Below are 16350 nucleotides of genomic sequence, written 5' to 3'. Positions count from 1 at the left end.
AGTGTAAAAAAAAGTTTTTCGTTTACTTAATGTTGTTATTCTTCTCATTATTTCCCTATAGTGTCTACTGATCGGAGGTCTCACCCATAGGCTTACAGTGCCTTGCAAAATTATTCATACCCCTTAATTTTTTTCACATTTTGTTATGTTGCTGCCTTATGTTAAACTACTTTAAATTACTTTTTCCCCCACATCAATCTACACTCCCTACTCCATAATGGCAAAGCAAAAAATAGCTTTTTAACATTTTTGCAAATTTATTAAAAATAAAAAACTGAAAAGATCCCGTTGCATAAGTATTCATACCCTTTTCTGGGACACTCAAAATTTTGCTCAGGAGCATTCATATTGCTTCTTGATGTTACTACACTTCGAGTGGAGTTAAACTGTGGCAAATTCATTTGAATGAGTGTGATTTAGAAAGTCACACACCTCTCAGAAAAGGTCTAACAGCTGAAAATGCATATCAGAGCAAAAACCAAGTCCCGAGGTCAAGATAACTGCCTGTAGAGCTCAGTGACAGACTTGCGTTAAGGCAATGATCTAGGGAAGAGTTCAGAAAAAAATCTGCGGCACTGAAGGTTCACAGAAGCATTATCCATAATGGAAGACGATTGGAACAACTAGGACTCTAGAAAATGTCTGCCAGCCCCCATCCAAACTGACAGAGCTTGAGAGAAAAGGTGAGGCAAAGAATGGCAGACAATTGCCAAATGCAGATGTGCAAAGCTTGTCACATCATACCCAAAAAGATTTGAGGCTGTAAAGGTGCTTCAACTATGTACTGAGTTAAGGGTATGAATACTTATGCAATGTACTTATGTCAGTGTTTTATTTTTAATAAATTTGTAAAATTGGCAAATCTGGTTTTTGCTTTGTCATTATTATGGTGTATGGAGTGTAAATTTTACAAATTTATTAAAAAACCCAAGTCTGTCACTGAGCTCTACAGGCAGTTATATCTTGACCTCAGGACTTGGTTTTTGCTCTGATATGCATTTTCAGCTGTTAGACCTTTTCTGAGAGGTGTGTGCCTTTCTAAATCATACTCATTCAAATGAACTGGCCACAGTTTAACTCCACTCGAAGTGTAGTAGCATCTAGAAGCAATATGAATGCTCCTGAGCTAAATTTCGAGTGTCCCAAAAAAGGGTATGAATACTTATGCAACGGGATCTTTTCAGTTTTTTATTTTTAATAAATTTGCACAATGTTAAAAACCAATTTTTTTGCTTTGCCATTATGGGGTAGGGAGTGTAGATTGATGTGGGAAAAAAGTAATTTAAAGTAGTTTAACATAAGGCAGCAACATAACAAAATGTGAAAAAAATGAAAGGGTATGAATAATTTCGCAAGGCACTGTACTTCTACGTTGAAGAATAAGTTGGATACAATCCAAGAATTCTCAGGCATTTCCTTAAAGGAAGTAAAATACTAAACAGAAATCATATTACTTATTTTTTTAGTACTCAGGCAAAACTTAATGGCATTTAAAAGTGTTAAAAATGTATATTTTTTTATAAAAACATATTTTTAAACCACTGCTCAAAAGTTTGGGGTCAATATGATGCAATGTTTCTGAAAAAAGTCAATTTTTTTTACCAAGGCTGCATTTATGTAATCATAAATACACCAAAAACAATAATACAGTTAAATAACTTTACATTTTAAACTGTTTTCTATTTTAATATATTTAAAATATTTCTTCCAATATATATATTTCAAAATATTCATTAAAATCCAAACTATTTCCTTAGTTAATATTGCTTAAAATGTTATTGTTTCATTGTGTGTGTGTGTGTGTGTGTGTGTGTGTGTGTGTGTGTGTGTGTGTGTGTGTGTGTGTGTGTGTGTGTGTGTTTTACTGACACTTTTAATTTTTTAATAACTCAATTCATTAATTTATTCATTAATTATTATTATTTTTAAATCTTACTGACCCAAACTTTTGAATGTTAGTGTATATACAGTATTAATGTAAAACATTAATAATATAGCATTACATTAAAACATAATGTGATGATAAATGATACATTTACTATATATCATGACTATAACTTTAATGTACATTTATGACTGTCAATTTATCAATTAACTATTAAACAATAATGCGATAAAAAAAAAATCAATTGAATCTAATGTTTTTTATTGACTGACAGCCCTAATATTAATTTATAAGAAGTATATAAGAAGTATATATATATATATATATATATATATATATATATATATATATATATATATATATATATATAAAGACAGAAAGAAAGAAAGAAAGAAAGAAAGAAAGAAAGAAAGAAAACACTCAAATGAAATATTTTATGTTAAGAATGTTCTATTAAATGTGGCTATTTTAGATCTTTAATTAAATGGACCTTTCTCACATTTCTGGGTTTCTCAGCAGCAGTAGTCGTCATAGTTAGGTGAAATCTGACAGCAGTGAATGGGAGAGTACCACAAATATATTTTTGCATTCCCATTTGCTCAAATAGCAAAATAAAAACTACTTTCTATCAAGAGGAAAAATTGAGAGACTGATATCGACAGTCACAAGAAAAAGATGTCAAATTTAACATCCCTCCCATAGACGCGGCATAACAAACACCTTAGTATTAACTCGTTTTTTTGTACCTTCATGTAAAGGTGATATAATACAAAGTGTATAAATATAAAAAACTTATGATGCTAATGACCGTTGAAACGCATCATCATAGTATGGTGAAAAGGGTCCATACATGATAGGTAATATTTTAGAGCATGAGAATAAATGCCATGTCACAAGAATACATTACCTTCCAGTCAGGCAAGGAACAAGTCAATCTAAAACGAGAGAACTAGCCCAACAGCTCTTATGTGCAGCCATTAGTATGCACACAGTGAATTGATACATGCAGACACAAGGCAATAGTGATGAGTGCGAGACACAGTAAAGCACACTTGAAAGGACAGTGTGCCCACAGGGGACAGAATCGACCCTGAAGGAGCATAACAACAGCAAGAAAGACAGATGGGGAGGGAAAAAGAGAGTGGATAGTTGGCTATTAGCATCAGCTGAGGCGAAATTAAGATGAATTGTGAGCATTTGGACTTGCCTGGCCCCCCTTGGGCTGGTACTTGATGTTGTCAATAGAACCGATCTTGGATTTGACGTTCTTGAGGTCAGGCAGTGGCTGGTTAACGACGCGCAGCTGTTTGGGAGTAGTCGCCGGGGATTTTGGAGGTGTTCGGATGATGGCCACTTTCTTTTCCTGGGACAGCAGACTGAGAGATTTTGGGGTGCCCGGAGTGTGGGGGGTGCCCGGGGTACGGCAAGAGTAGCTGGGAGGGGTTCCAGGGGTGATGGCCGTGGACCCAGGCGTCCGGGGTGTGGAGGTGCCACTGCGGGCCGAGCGGGACCGAGCACTCTCTACGCCTTTAGTGGAAATAGAAATAAGCAGTTTAAATGCTAGGAATTAGGAAGTGCAACATCAGCAACAAATGTGAAGATGACTTGCTCATATTTTTGTCTAAAAGAGTCTAAAGTCCATTAGTCAAAATGTTCCTATTATGCATTTTTTTTTCACAAGTTATATTATCAGCATAATTTGAGAGAAAACAACAGCAAAACTGCATAATACATTGAGGATTTTGTGTTTTTTAGAAATTGTTTTTAATATATACTGATAAATTATAAAAAAATTTAATAAAAAAAATTATATATATACTATTATCTTTATTAAGCAAGGATGCTTGAAATTGATCAAAATCAGTGTTGTTTTTGACAACCATCTTAGATTTAGTCTTAGTCTTAGTCTTTTGGACTAAAATGCTTATTAGTTTTAGTCAAATTTTAGTCACTTCTATATGTGATAGTTTTAGTCCAATTTTAGTCGACGAAAAGTCATAAAGGTTTTAGTCTAGTTTTAGTCAAAAAAAGGGGCGAAAGTAGTCTTTTAACAAATTAATGTAGGTCAGTAAGTATTTTGCTGTTGGGTAGTGTCACTTATAAGTTGTGAAAATAGCAGATCTATAGTTCAACTCAATGTGAGCTTCCGGATCGACTATTTTCACCAATAATTACAATAATGAAGGAATGGTTTTAGACATAAAAGACATATATTTGAAATAATGTGCAAACTGCCGCCATCATGGTTAATTGTCTGTCTGTCTGAGTGACAATAATGTGACATGTTGAGCACGTTGTGCACTGCACGTCAGGTGGTGGGCGTAACCAAACAAGGATAGAATGCTAAAACGGCTTGCCATAGCCTACTAGTATGGCAAAGAGTATTTAATGCTAAAACGGCTTGCCATAGCGGCAAATACTTTTTAGGTTTTAATTGGCATGCACAATAAGCAGAAATGTTGTGCATTTTAAACGTCTGACGGACCACCCACTAACATTTTCATCTATTCTCGTGTCGTCAACGAAAACTCACACACGTCTCATCATGTTTTAGTCATCAACGAGCCATTTTTATCTCGTCATCGTCTCGTTATCGTCATGAAAAAAAGTTGCGTCAACGAAAGGATTTCATCATCGTCATCGTTGACGAAAACAACACTGATCAAAATTGACAGTAAAGGAATTAGGAAGCTAGGAATTTAAAAAGTTCAACATCAGCAAACATAAGTGAAGATGACTTGCTCTTATTTCTCACAGAAAACAAACAGTGGAGTCCAAAATCCATTAGTCAGAATGCTCCTATTACGTTTTTTTCTTCTTTTTTCCCCAAGTTACATTATCAGCATAATTTGAGAGAAAACAACAGCAACACTGCATAACACATTGAGAATTGTTTCCAGAAATTGTTTTTAATATCTACTGCTATATGTACAATTAGTTTTTTTATATATGTGACCCTGGACCACAAAACCAGTCATAAGGTTAAATTTTACAAAACTGAGATGTATGCATCAATAAATAAGCTTTCTACTGATGTATGGTTTGTTAGGATAGGACAATATTTGGCCGAGATGCATCGATTTGAAAATCTGGAATCTGAGGGTGCAAAAAAATCAAAATACTGAGAAAATCAAGTTCTCCAAATTAAGTTCTTAATGCATATTACAAATCAAAAATTACATTTTGATATATTTATAGTAGGAATTTTACAAAAAAAATCTTCATGGAATATGATCTTTACTTAATTTCCAAATGAGTTTTGGCATAAAAGAAAAATCTATAATTTTGACCCATACAATGTATTTTTGGCTATTCCTACAAATATACCCCAGCGACTTAAGACTGGTTTTGTGGTCCAGGGTCACATATATTATTAAGCAAGGATGCTTGAAATTGATCAAAATTGACAGTAAAGACATTTATAAAGTTACAAAAAATAAATAAATAAAATGAAAAATCTACTTAACTTATATTAAAGAACACTGAAAAAAGCATCAATGTTTCCACAAGAATATTAAGCAGCACAACTGTCTATATTATTAATAATAAGAAATGTTTCTTGAGTACTAAATAAGCATATTAGAATGATTTCTCAAAGATCATGTGATATTTTAAAATATTTCCTAATATTACTGTTTTATTGTATTTTTGATCAAATAAACCAGGAGAGCTTCTTTCAAAAAACATTTAAAAAGTACCCCAAGACCCCAATATAATATATAAAAAGCAAATATTATAGTCCTAATATCTTATGCATATGCATAATATCTAATATCTTATGCAATGTTGCTTTTCGAGTGCATCTTGTTTTAAAGATTTTAGAATCTTTTTACTGGAAAAAAAGTAGACTAGTCAGAATGTAATTTAAAAGTCATTTTTTGCCATTTTTCTGACTTTTGGTCACCACTGTAAATGATGATGATAATATGATCATTTTATTGATTTTTAAAGGTCAAAATGTATACAGACATTTTTAATGGAACTGGAAATGGCAAAAACACAAAAAGGAAAAGTGTTTATACTCACATGCATGTGTACATAAAAGTGCAAAACATAAAAGTAAAAAAAAAAACTTATGTATAACAGTGCCTTTTAAAATGATTCACCCTTTTTGGATTAGTTAGTTCAGATTTTACAGTAAATAGATGAGTGATGATTGTGGTTCAAATGCTGTAACAAAATGCACAGTCAAGGTGAATAACTTTTAATGGCACTGTATTTTTTATGGTGACTGTATCCTTGCACAGGACAGCAGGTATGAAATACCAACAACAAACAGAGTGAAAACATTAGGGACTGATACTCTATACCTGTCATACTATGAGACCTGCCTGTCCTGTGCTGTGCTTTGACTTCAGTACGGAACGCTACAGGAGCAGGAGAAGAGACGGGGTGAGTATATAGTGATAATAAGTTAAAGAAAGTTCGTAGATACCGAGGCAGAGGTTGAATGTGCTCTAAAATAGATCCGAATGCATCCAAGCAGCTTTAAAGGATTAGTTCACTTTCAGAATAAAAATGTCCCAATAATTTACCCACCCCATGTCATTTAAGATGTTCATGTTTTTATTCTTCAGCTGAAAAGAAGTTAAGGTTTTTGAGGAAAACATTTCAGGATTTTTCTCCATATAGTGGACTTCAATGGTGGCCAACAGGTTGAAGGTTGAATGCTTGTCTTCTACTAGCTTGACCTCACGCATTACGTAATCACCTTGGAAAGGTCACGTGTGACGTAGGCAGAAGAACCGGAAGATGAAGAACTAATCACTCTGTGATTACGTAATCCACAAAGTCATGGACGCACATTGCAGAGCTAATTCAAGATGAGCATTTGTGGTTAAAAAGTATAGAAATGTTTTTTTTTTTAAATGACAGATCGTTTCGCTAGATAAGACTCAGCTGGGATTGTGTAGAGGCCTTTGAATCTGCATTGAACCTGTTTTTTGGACCTTCCACTCGCTGATCCCCATTGAAGTCCACTATATGGAGAAATATCCTGGAATGTTTTCCTCAAAAATCTTAGTTTTTTTAACTGAAAAAGAAAGACATGAACATCTTGGATGACATGGGGGTGAGTAAATTATCAAGAAATTTGTTTTCTGGAAGTTCACTTCCAGAACAAAAATTTACAGACAATGTACTCACCCCCTTGCCATCCAAAATGTTTCTGTCTTTCTTTCTTTAGTCGTAAAGAATTTATGTTTCTTGAGGGAAACATTTCAGGAATTATCCTCATATAGTGGACTTTAATGGTGCCCCCAAGTTTGATCTTCCAAAATGTAGTTTAAATGCAGCTTTAAAGGGCTCTAAGTGATCCCAGCTGATGAAGTAGGGTCTTATCTAGAGAAACGATCTGAAATTGACAACTTCTATACTTTTTAACTTCAAACACTCGTCTTGTCTATTCATGCGAACTCTGTGTAATCCGGATCAATACAGTTAGGGTAGGTCGAAAAACTCCTTGTTTTCTTCTCCAACTTCAAAGTTATCCAACATCGCTGTTTTACCTTTTTTGTAAAGGGCGTTTTATCTTCTCCGCATGTTCACTTTGTAAACACTGGGTCGGTACTTCTACAGTGATGTAGGACGATTTTAAAGTTGGAGAAGAAAATGAGATGGGAAATTTTCTACATACTCTAACTGTATTGATCCGGATGACACAGAGTTCGCATGCGCATCGCAGAGAATAGACAAGACCAGCGTTTGAGGTTATAAAGTATATAAATGATCAATTTGTTTAGAAAATGACTGATCATTTCGCTAGATAAGACTCTACTTCTTAGGCTGGGATCAAGCCCTGTGAAGCTGCATTTAAACTGCATTTTGGAAGTTCAAACTCGAAGGGACCATTGAAGTCCACTATACAGAGAATATTCCTTAAATGTTTTCCACAAAAAACAATTTCTTATCGACTGATCAAAAGAAAGACATGAAAATCTTGGATGACAAGGGGGTGAGTAAATTATTTGTAATTTTTTTGTTCTGGAAGTGAACTTCTCCTTTAAGAAAATACTTCAGGCATCTCATAAAAAGAGTTTAGATTAGTGCTTCTTTCATCAGTTTTTGCAGCGCATACTGGCTTTTTGTCAAAGAATATTTAAATAAAAAGCATGAAATACTGATAAAATGACTTGTATTCATTTAATTGTAGTAAGTCGTGTATATAATCAAAATCAGTGATAAAGTCTGATCATTGCCAAATATTATTTGATTATGTGGTTGTACTTTACTTGTATTTAAAAAATGCATATTGCTTATCTGCTGGTTATTTTTAATTTTACAAGCCACAATACTTCAGTATTTCCTTGATTAAAAGCAAAAAAACAATAGCTTTTCCGTGGTAATTTGTCTCATACTTCTGATTCAATTCACTATTTTAATTTCTATCTAGAGATAGAACCAATAAAAAATATACATAGCGATTTTGCAGGTACAAGAGAATGCCTCTTACACGTGGGCCTGCGTGGTGCTGTGGACCCAGAGCTGGTAATGGAGGTGGAGCTCTCCTCATGATCAGCCATGTGTGGACGGCGGGTTAGTATGGATGCTGGCCGTGGAAGGGACGACCTCTTCTCTGGGCTACGAGAACCACCATCCTGAGGACAGAGTCATTAATCCTGTTAGAATCATGATGAACATAATGGGATAGTTCACCCTAAAATTTAAATTTACTCCCCTCATGTCATTATTTGGAATTCAGCATTATTTCTTTTAAGAAAAATCTCTCTTTATAATTCATAACCAGTGTTGGGGAAAGTTTCTTTTAAAAGTAATGCATTACATAATTGAGTTTCTCCCTAAAAAAGTAACTAATTACGGAAAGTAATGTGTTATGTTACTTTTGCGTTACTTTTTAAGTCTGGGCAGGGCTTGCTTGTTTGTTTTTCATATAAAAAGTTATATTTTTGGTAAATGTAAAAGCCTTTTCACGCCTAAAGCTTCAGGCTTAGAGATAAGTAAATTCACGCCTGTACAGTAGACCGCAGAGTCAACTCTTTAGCAATAAAAAAGGAGAAACAAATTTTAGATTATATTGAGTAATTTTTGCTTATTAGTATGGATGAAATGGATCATTGAAGGTCAGCAGCAAAGACGGTGGTTAATAAAATGGGATTATTTAATTATTGCATATTCTGGGTTGAATTTTTTACTGTTTTTATTCATTTTGAGAAATACTGAATCTGTTTTTTTGTGAGTGAGATGAATTAATGCATGTTCACATTTATTCTAGAACTAAAGTAACATCTTAATCCTGATTTCTCTCAACATGGGGGCAGGAGAGCTTTCAATCAATAAATGGGTGAAAAAGTAACTGGTGTTACTTATTTGAAAAAGTGAGATATTTTCTTTGTCAATTAAAAAGTAATGCGTTACTTTACTAGTTATTTGGAAAAAGTAATCTTATTACATAACTTGTGTTACTTGTAATGTGTTAACCCCAACACTGTTCATAACATTTCCCCTTCTGTATTCTTCAGAAGAAAGTCATGAGATTTGCAACAACATGAGGTGAGAAAATCATTATTTTTCACTTTTAGGTTAACAAATTTTAGGATAGCTTGCTTTTTGGAAAGCATAGTGCAAAGCATGCTTTCTGGATTAGCTAGTACAGGTACTGTGCAGAAGCAAATAGATTTTTCAACCATCTCGCTCCTTGCTTACCTTTACAGCATAGGAATTTTGCGAAACTTGTGGGCCCGCTGAAGAAGGGCGGGGCTCATAAAGATCTGCCTCCACCAACAGACTCCTTTTATTGGAGGAGCTGGCAGAGTTCGGCCGGGCTGGCAGCAAAGCCTCGGCCCGAATTTTAGAGGTGGGGATCTTTGTTAGTGTTGTGGGATTGGAGGTCTATGATGAGAGGAACACGGACAGATGAGCCATTCATGCACAGAGAAAATGAAACCAAAAACATGAGCAGATGATATGATTTAACCAAATGAAATGAGCCACATCTGACCACACATTTGGGGATACAAGGGTATGGCGTTTAAATAGACTCAAAAGTCGCGCGCACGAAAACCACAAGCACGTGAATGAAGCAAGCGCGCAAAACAGACCCACGAGAGTAAAATAACAACGAAATCTCGTTTTTTCGTTTTGTGAACAAATGAAAAAACGAATAAATGAGCCGTTTTCTTATTTCTGCTTATTTCGTTTCAAATTGAAAATGAAATGAATAAAACGTACACGGACCCCCCTGCTGCCTAGCGCGCGCAACTGCACATGAGCGCTCGCGCGACTACTCAACACGCGCTCGCTCGCTCGAATCGGCTTTTGACACTTTGAGAGACTTTTGTCTTCCCACCTGTAGTCATTTGTTTAATCAGTTTCACTCTTGTTTAAACATGTAGCAGGACTTTGTCTTTGTGTTTCCAGTGCAATATATTCAATATATGATATTGTATTGTACAATTTCGAAGGTACTTATTTTGTTTACTGCCTAATGCATGTAGGTAAAATAATCAGTTAATAATAATATAATAATAATAATAATATAATATAATAATAATAATATAATCCTCAGTTAATAATAAGATAATACAGTATATAGATTATTTAGGCAACTCAATTTTTATATTTTTAAAACAGCTGCCATGCAATAAAACAATAAAACAAATCTTCAAAGAGAGCAAACAACCCCACCCTGATCTACCCCCCTCTCTTCACCCCTCACTCTCACACCTCTCCCCCTAAAAGCTTTTGCTGAAAATCAGTAAGATCATCCACATGTTATATCTTGTGAATATATTGTTTTTCTCCTTCATGTTTGGTATCATTCTAATGGTCTCTGTGCGATTGGTAAAATGGTCTCAATTTCACAGCAGTCACTTATATTTTTAGAAAAGATTGAAAACTTTTATAGAATTGGGTTTGCTGCTAAGGGGTGTGTTCTCCCCTTAGGGGCAGATGGGAACCTCCAACCAGGCATGACTCTGGGTCTTTTGTGTTTTAACAACTGATTGAAAGATTTGTTTGTTTGGTCTGGAGTATTTAAGGCAAAGGGTGAAACAGCATTTTGGGATTTTTGTAGCCAAAACCCCCGCACTGTAGGTATGCAAGAGTCTCTGGAGCTAAACCTCCAGGTCTCTCTCATGCTGCAGTGTCACTCTGATAGTCAGGTATGCATTTTCCATTCTTAGATACATCCTTGGGTCATTGAGGTTATGTATTTATCTAAATTGAAATTGAATTGGATTCTCAATGTTTAATTGTGTAATTGTCATGATACATTGTTTACCTGACAAATAAAATGTTATATTTGAGTTTTCTGGAATTTCTCAGAATCATTATTTCTAGTAGATTAAATTGTCTGGTATTTCCACAATTCTGCGTTCAGGGCAGATCATACCGATGTACCAGTGGATGGACCATGGGGAACACCATTAGGGCTTCCGATTTCTGACTGCCACTGGCTTAACACGTTGTAGTTCTAGTGATTATAGAAAAAGGGCACTCTAAAGTATGGGACTACAGGGTGTAGCTCACTTAAGAGGCTTTATAATCACCCCTCATCCTCTGAGTAAGTCCAGATCTGACGAGGTTGTGCCGTGAGTTCACTAGTCGGCCGAGTGAATTTCTAAGCGATACCAGGTCATTAATGAACAAATAATTGAAAGGATGAGATTTCCAGAATTATCAAATTTCTAAATTAATACACAATCAATATTTGTGATCACCTTTGATTAGAAATACAGTTTAAATTTAATGATCATTTACAATTGGAGTCAGATTAAGACGGAGCTAGATCAAAATTGAAACTAAATCTTGAAGCGCTGAAAAAAGACCGAACATGCATTAAACCTTCGACCAGGTCGCTGGAATCTGCCTTTGGGCCAGTGAATGGATCCTTTCAATGTAATTGTCAATCTTTTACAAAAGCAGATCAGTGTAAGTATAGGTAAGGATGAGAACAATCCTCACTGTCTCTTGTTGCAGGCCGGGAAAGGGTGCTTTGCAGCAGTGAGACGACCTTTCTTGCTGCCTCCTTATGGTATTAAGGACAATAATGCTTGCCATTGTGTTTTACCTCATTTTTCTCCAACATCTTGGGGATTCTTTGACGAAAATGCTGTAAGGGGGAGGGGAGCCGGCAGATTTTTATTTATTTTTATTTTTTTTATTCAAACAGATGAAATATACAATCATCTTCAGGAGAACATTAACAATGTAAAGAAGATAGAGTAAGAAGTAAGAAGAGGAGAAATAAAATACAGTAAGGGGGTATGTTGCTTAGAATAAGAAAAAAAACATATATAATAATTAAAAATAATAATAATGTAAGAGCAATGAAGGAAAGCTATCTAAACCTAATCAGAGTAAGACAAAAAGTGGGAAGTGGGAAGACAAAAGTCATTGCCCCGCCCTCAAAGTGTCAAAAGTCAACGCGAGCGAGCGAGCGCTCAAGTGCAGTTGCGCGTGCTAGGCAGCAGGGGCTTGCGCCAGTATTCATTTCCGCTCCTAAATACTGTTCTGCGCTCTCGCGGTGTACAAATGCGTGCTCGCGGGTGCACAGATGAGCTCTCGCATTGTTATTTTCCTCTCGTGGGTCTGTTTTGCGCGCGACTTTTGAGTCTATTTAAACGCCATACAAGGGCATATACCAAAATGTAGAACCACTCAGAAATTAAAAATGAACAAGCACAAAAAGAAGAAAACATGTCTAGTTTGTCTAAATGTACTATTAGTACATGCTTGAGGGGCCACTTGTATGTATCACTATGGGGTTAAAGGAAATAAGGTAAAAAAAAAATCATGCAAACTTGTAAAACAAACACAAAACAGATATGAGATGGGATGTACAGGCAATACAAAGAATGGAAACCAGGGAGGCATCTGAGGCACAAAGAGGCTATATACAGTTGAGGTCAAAAGTTTACGTACACTATTTTACCAAAATAAAAGGGATCATACAAAATGCATGTTATTTTTTATTTAGTACTGACCTGACTAAGATATTTCACATGAAAGATGTTTACACATAGTCCACAAGAGTAATAGCTGAATTTATAAACACACTGAGGACAACTGAGGGACTCATATGCAACTATTACAGAAGGTTCAAACGCTCACTGATGCCCCTGAAGGAAACCAATGAATTAAGGGGGTGAAAACTTTTTGAATTTGAAGATCATGGTAAATTTACTTTATTTTGTCATCTAGGAAACATGTAAGTATCTTCTGTAGCTTCTGAAGGGCAGTACTAAATGAAAAAAAAAAAGCGTATTATATTTAGGCTAAATAAGAAAAATGTAAACATTCTGTTCAAAAGTTTTCACCCTCTGGCTCTTAATGCATTGTGTTTCCTTCTGAAGCATCAGTGAGCATTTGAACCTTCTGTAATAGTTGCATATGAGTCCCTCAGTTGTCCTCAGTGTGAAAATATGGATCTCAAAATCATACAGTCATTGTTGAAAAGGGTTCAAATACACAAACATGCTGAGAAACCAAAGATATTGTGGGACCTGAAGGATTTTTCTAAAGAATAGTGGGCAGTTGAACTGTTTAGGACAAACAAGTGACCAATGAACAACTACCACTAAACAAACAAACAAACAAACAAAAAACACAGCTGTGGATTACACAGTATAATATAGTATTAAGAATCAAGCGTATGTAAACTTTTGAATGAGGACATTTTATAAATTCAGCTATTATTTTCTTTTGTTGACTATATGTAAGCATCTTTAATATCTTATTCAGGTCAGTACTAAATAAAAAAATAATATGCATTTTGTATGATCCCTCTTATTTTGTTAAAATAATTAACATTTTGCAGATTCTGCAAGGTGTATGAAAACTTTTGACCTCAACTGTATGTATATACTGAATTCATCTGAATTCATCATTGGTACCACCAAAAATTATGCCGTAACAAATGTCAAAATAAAAAAGAAGACCTCTGGTATGTTTGTGTGTTATAGTAAATTGAATTGATCTTTGTGAAATGTTTTGCAGTTGATAAAAAAAAAAAAAATTACAATAAAATAAAAACCAAGCCACGACGTGTCTTTTATTATTAATAATTGCTGTTATTTCTGAGTACTTGAGCTGATCTCTAGTATATAGACTTGATTATCTACTGACAACCTATTGATAACTTAGTTTTACACTTGGGATCATCATATTTGTATACAATTTAAAACTAATGGGATGCTTACAGATGCCCGGTCTCTGGAGTGCCTGGCCACACTGAAGGGCAGTCGACCGTCTGCAGACACTGCAAAGAGAAAGAGAAAAGAGAAGCTGAGAATGATAAAGAGAAGAAATTGTGACCATTACCGTGACCATTGATTTAAAAGCTCTCCAATGAAAACAAAACAAACTGAACATTACACACAAGCAAATACACCACAAATGTAACCTTGTATACAAAAGCAGCCACATTCTTTTACACTTATTTTGCAAAACTGAAGTATGCAATGTGACAAGTATGACTCTTCGAACAGACAGTCCTGTCTCAAACTCATGCCATTTGTTGAGTTAATGTTGCTGTGTGAGTTCATCAGTTGTTTCAACTAACAAAGCAATGTTCTAAAAGCACTACAGTGTTTAACTTTTCAAGCAATTAAATATAAAAAAACTTCAGTTTTCAAGACTTAACCACCATTGGGTTATTTTTTTTTTAAATGCTCAAGCCAAGGTACTTCTAATTGAGCTATTTAGGATCAAAAATGAAACTGACTATTACCCACAGCTAAATATTTTGTAGCTACTGGAAGAAAAGCTGTGGTCTGAAACTACTTGGCACAGAATAACAGAGAATTTGAAAATGAACTGTATTACATAAAAGGCTGTTCAGTAAAGTCTAATTAGGGCATTGAAGCAGTGTATCAGATGTCTACCACAAAGTCAAGCACAATTCCCAGAAATCTAACAGTGGAACTTCATTATGGCACAGTAAGTTCCTTTCCTTCAGATTTCTTTTAACTGAGCACCCAGAACTCACTCAAACCACCAGTTGCCTGGCAACCAGAGCAATTGGTCCCTGGATGTTGTATACAACAGAATAGAAATGTTACAAAAGGAGAGGAAATAGTGATTACTCTATGCTGCACCTCATAAATTGTCTAACACATTTAAGTCAAAAGGACGTCGTTTAAAATGAACCCACAGACAAACACACACACACACACACACACACACACACACACAAAGTGATCGGATGCACCACATTTTCACAATATTCAATAAGCAGTGCCACTTTGAAAAGAAAACCAAGTGTGAATAAGCATAGAAACTGAGAGAACACATGCAGACGTCAAAATAGAAAGGTCAAGCTATAAGAAAATGAAAACATTATAAACAAAAGAATTGAATAAAACACCAGTGAGCCTGATTACAAACACTGCATGAACACACCACTTGCGTAACCAATACAATTTGCTATATAAAATACATCAAAAGAAAAATGAATAAAATAAACAAGCATCACTCTTAAAACAACATGCCAATGCCCATGTTTGCCAGCCACATTGCAAACAGCTTGTGACAGAGATCACCTGTGGGTTTCCGCTTAACACACGCGTGATGTTGGGTAGGTCTAGGGTGCCTTACGGTAGCCTTTAAAACACTCTTCCGGGAAGGAGAACACGTCTGAATATCAGATTTTTTTGTGAGCTCAGCCTTCTTAATCACAGCTACAAGAGGGAGACAGAGAATCAAGGACAGGCACAATAACATTACAATTCAGGACGACAGGAGATACAGTCTCTCCCATTGTCAATGTTTTACTAAAATATTAAACTAAAATATTTACCAGAGATGTAAATTTTTTTTAAATATGATTGGTTGAAGCATGAGAATTGCATTTTTTTATTGAGAATTCAGAATAATGTAACTACTGTAAAATTGAATGCACACATTTGACCCTTTGTTGTCTCAAAAAATCTCAAAATAATAATTAAAAATTAATACAAAGTTCCGATTTAATGCATGACATCTAACCAAAGTGGAAATAAGCATTAAGATTTAAACATTATTTGTTAAAAGCAAACATTTAACATTGTGAAAAAATGTGAAGACAATGAATGAATGAAAAAAAAAAAACAGAATATGCAAAGAAAAGAAACAAACAAAACACAATGTCACTTCCAGCAACAAAACCTTTTTTCTTCTTCATCTCATCCTTCTGGATGGGTAGCGGCTCCTTGCGAACAGGTTTGCGTTCAGGGGTGGTGATTCGTCCTTTGGTCCTGCCGCCTTTAGCCCTTGGTTTCGCTGGTTTCTCGGCGGGTGGTTTCTTGACAGGGCTCATCATTCTGGGTAGAGGCTCAATTTTCTCTGTGGCCATGCTCTTATCATCATCTACAGAGTACATGAGGTGAAACAGGCAAGCTAGTCTTATACCAGACTGTAAACATGCATTTCCTCAAAATCCAAAAATGAAAAAATCAAACTGTATTGCCGTCTAAGCCAACTAATATAAAGGAAATAAGATAGAAAACAAGTTAACTTAGACAATTCTG

General features: G+C 35.2%; 1 protein-coding gene across 10 annotated transcripts in view; it reads right to left on the bottom strand.

The window, feature by feature from the left end:
• Nucleotides 1-16350, bottom strand: part of LOC141337488 (microtubule-associated protein 2-like) — a 39916-nt gene that overhangs the window by 13585 nt on the left and 9981 nt on the right. For 6 of the 10 annotated variants that reach the window (XM_073843318.1, XM_073843319.1, XM_073843320.1 and 3 more), the window contains exons 3-9: nt 15989-16189; nt 15385-15522; nt 14044-14102; nt 9548-9733; nt 8337-8481; nt 6196-6252; nt 3093-3412 (exon numbers count right to left, since the gene is read on the bottom strand). In XM_073843318.1, the coding sequence (XP_073699419.1) occupies nt 3093-3412; nt 6196-6252; nt 8337-8481; nt 9548-9733; nt 14044-14102; nt 15385-15522; nt 15989-16189 (1106 nt within the window). The remainder of the gene's footprint in view (nt 1-3092; nt 3413-6195; nt 6253-8336; nt 8482-9547; nt 9734-14043; nt 14103-15384; nt 15523-15988; nt 16190-16350) is intronic. The other 4 variants (XM_073843322.1, XM_073843321.1, XM_073843326.1 and 1 more) reach the window with 2 other exon arrangements.

Source organism: Garra rufa, chromosome 6 (assembly GCF_049309525.1).
Source record: "Garra rufa chromosome 6, GarRuf1.0, whole genome shotgun sequence".
NCBI classification, from domain to species: domain Eukaryota; kingdom Metazoa; phylum Chordata; class Actinopteri; order Cypriniformes; family Cyprinidae; genus Garra; species Garra rufa.
Note: the sequence above shows the minus strand (reverse complement) of the source record. Positions and strands in the feature narration are given on the sequence as shown.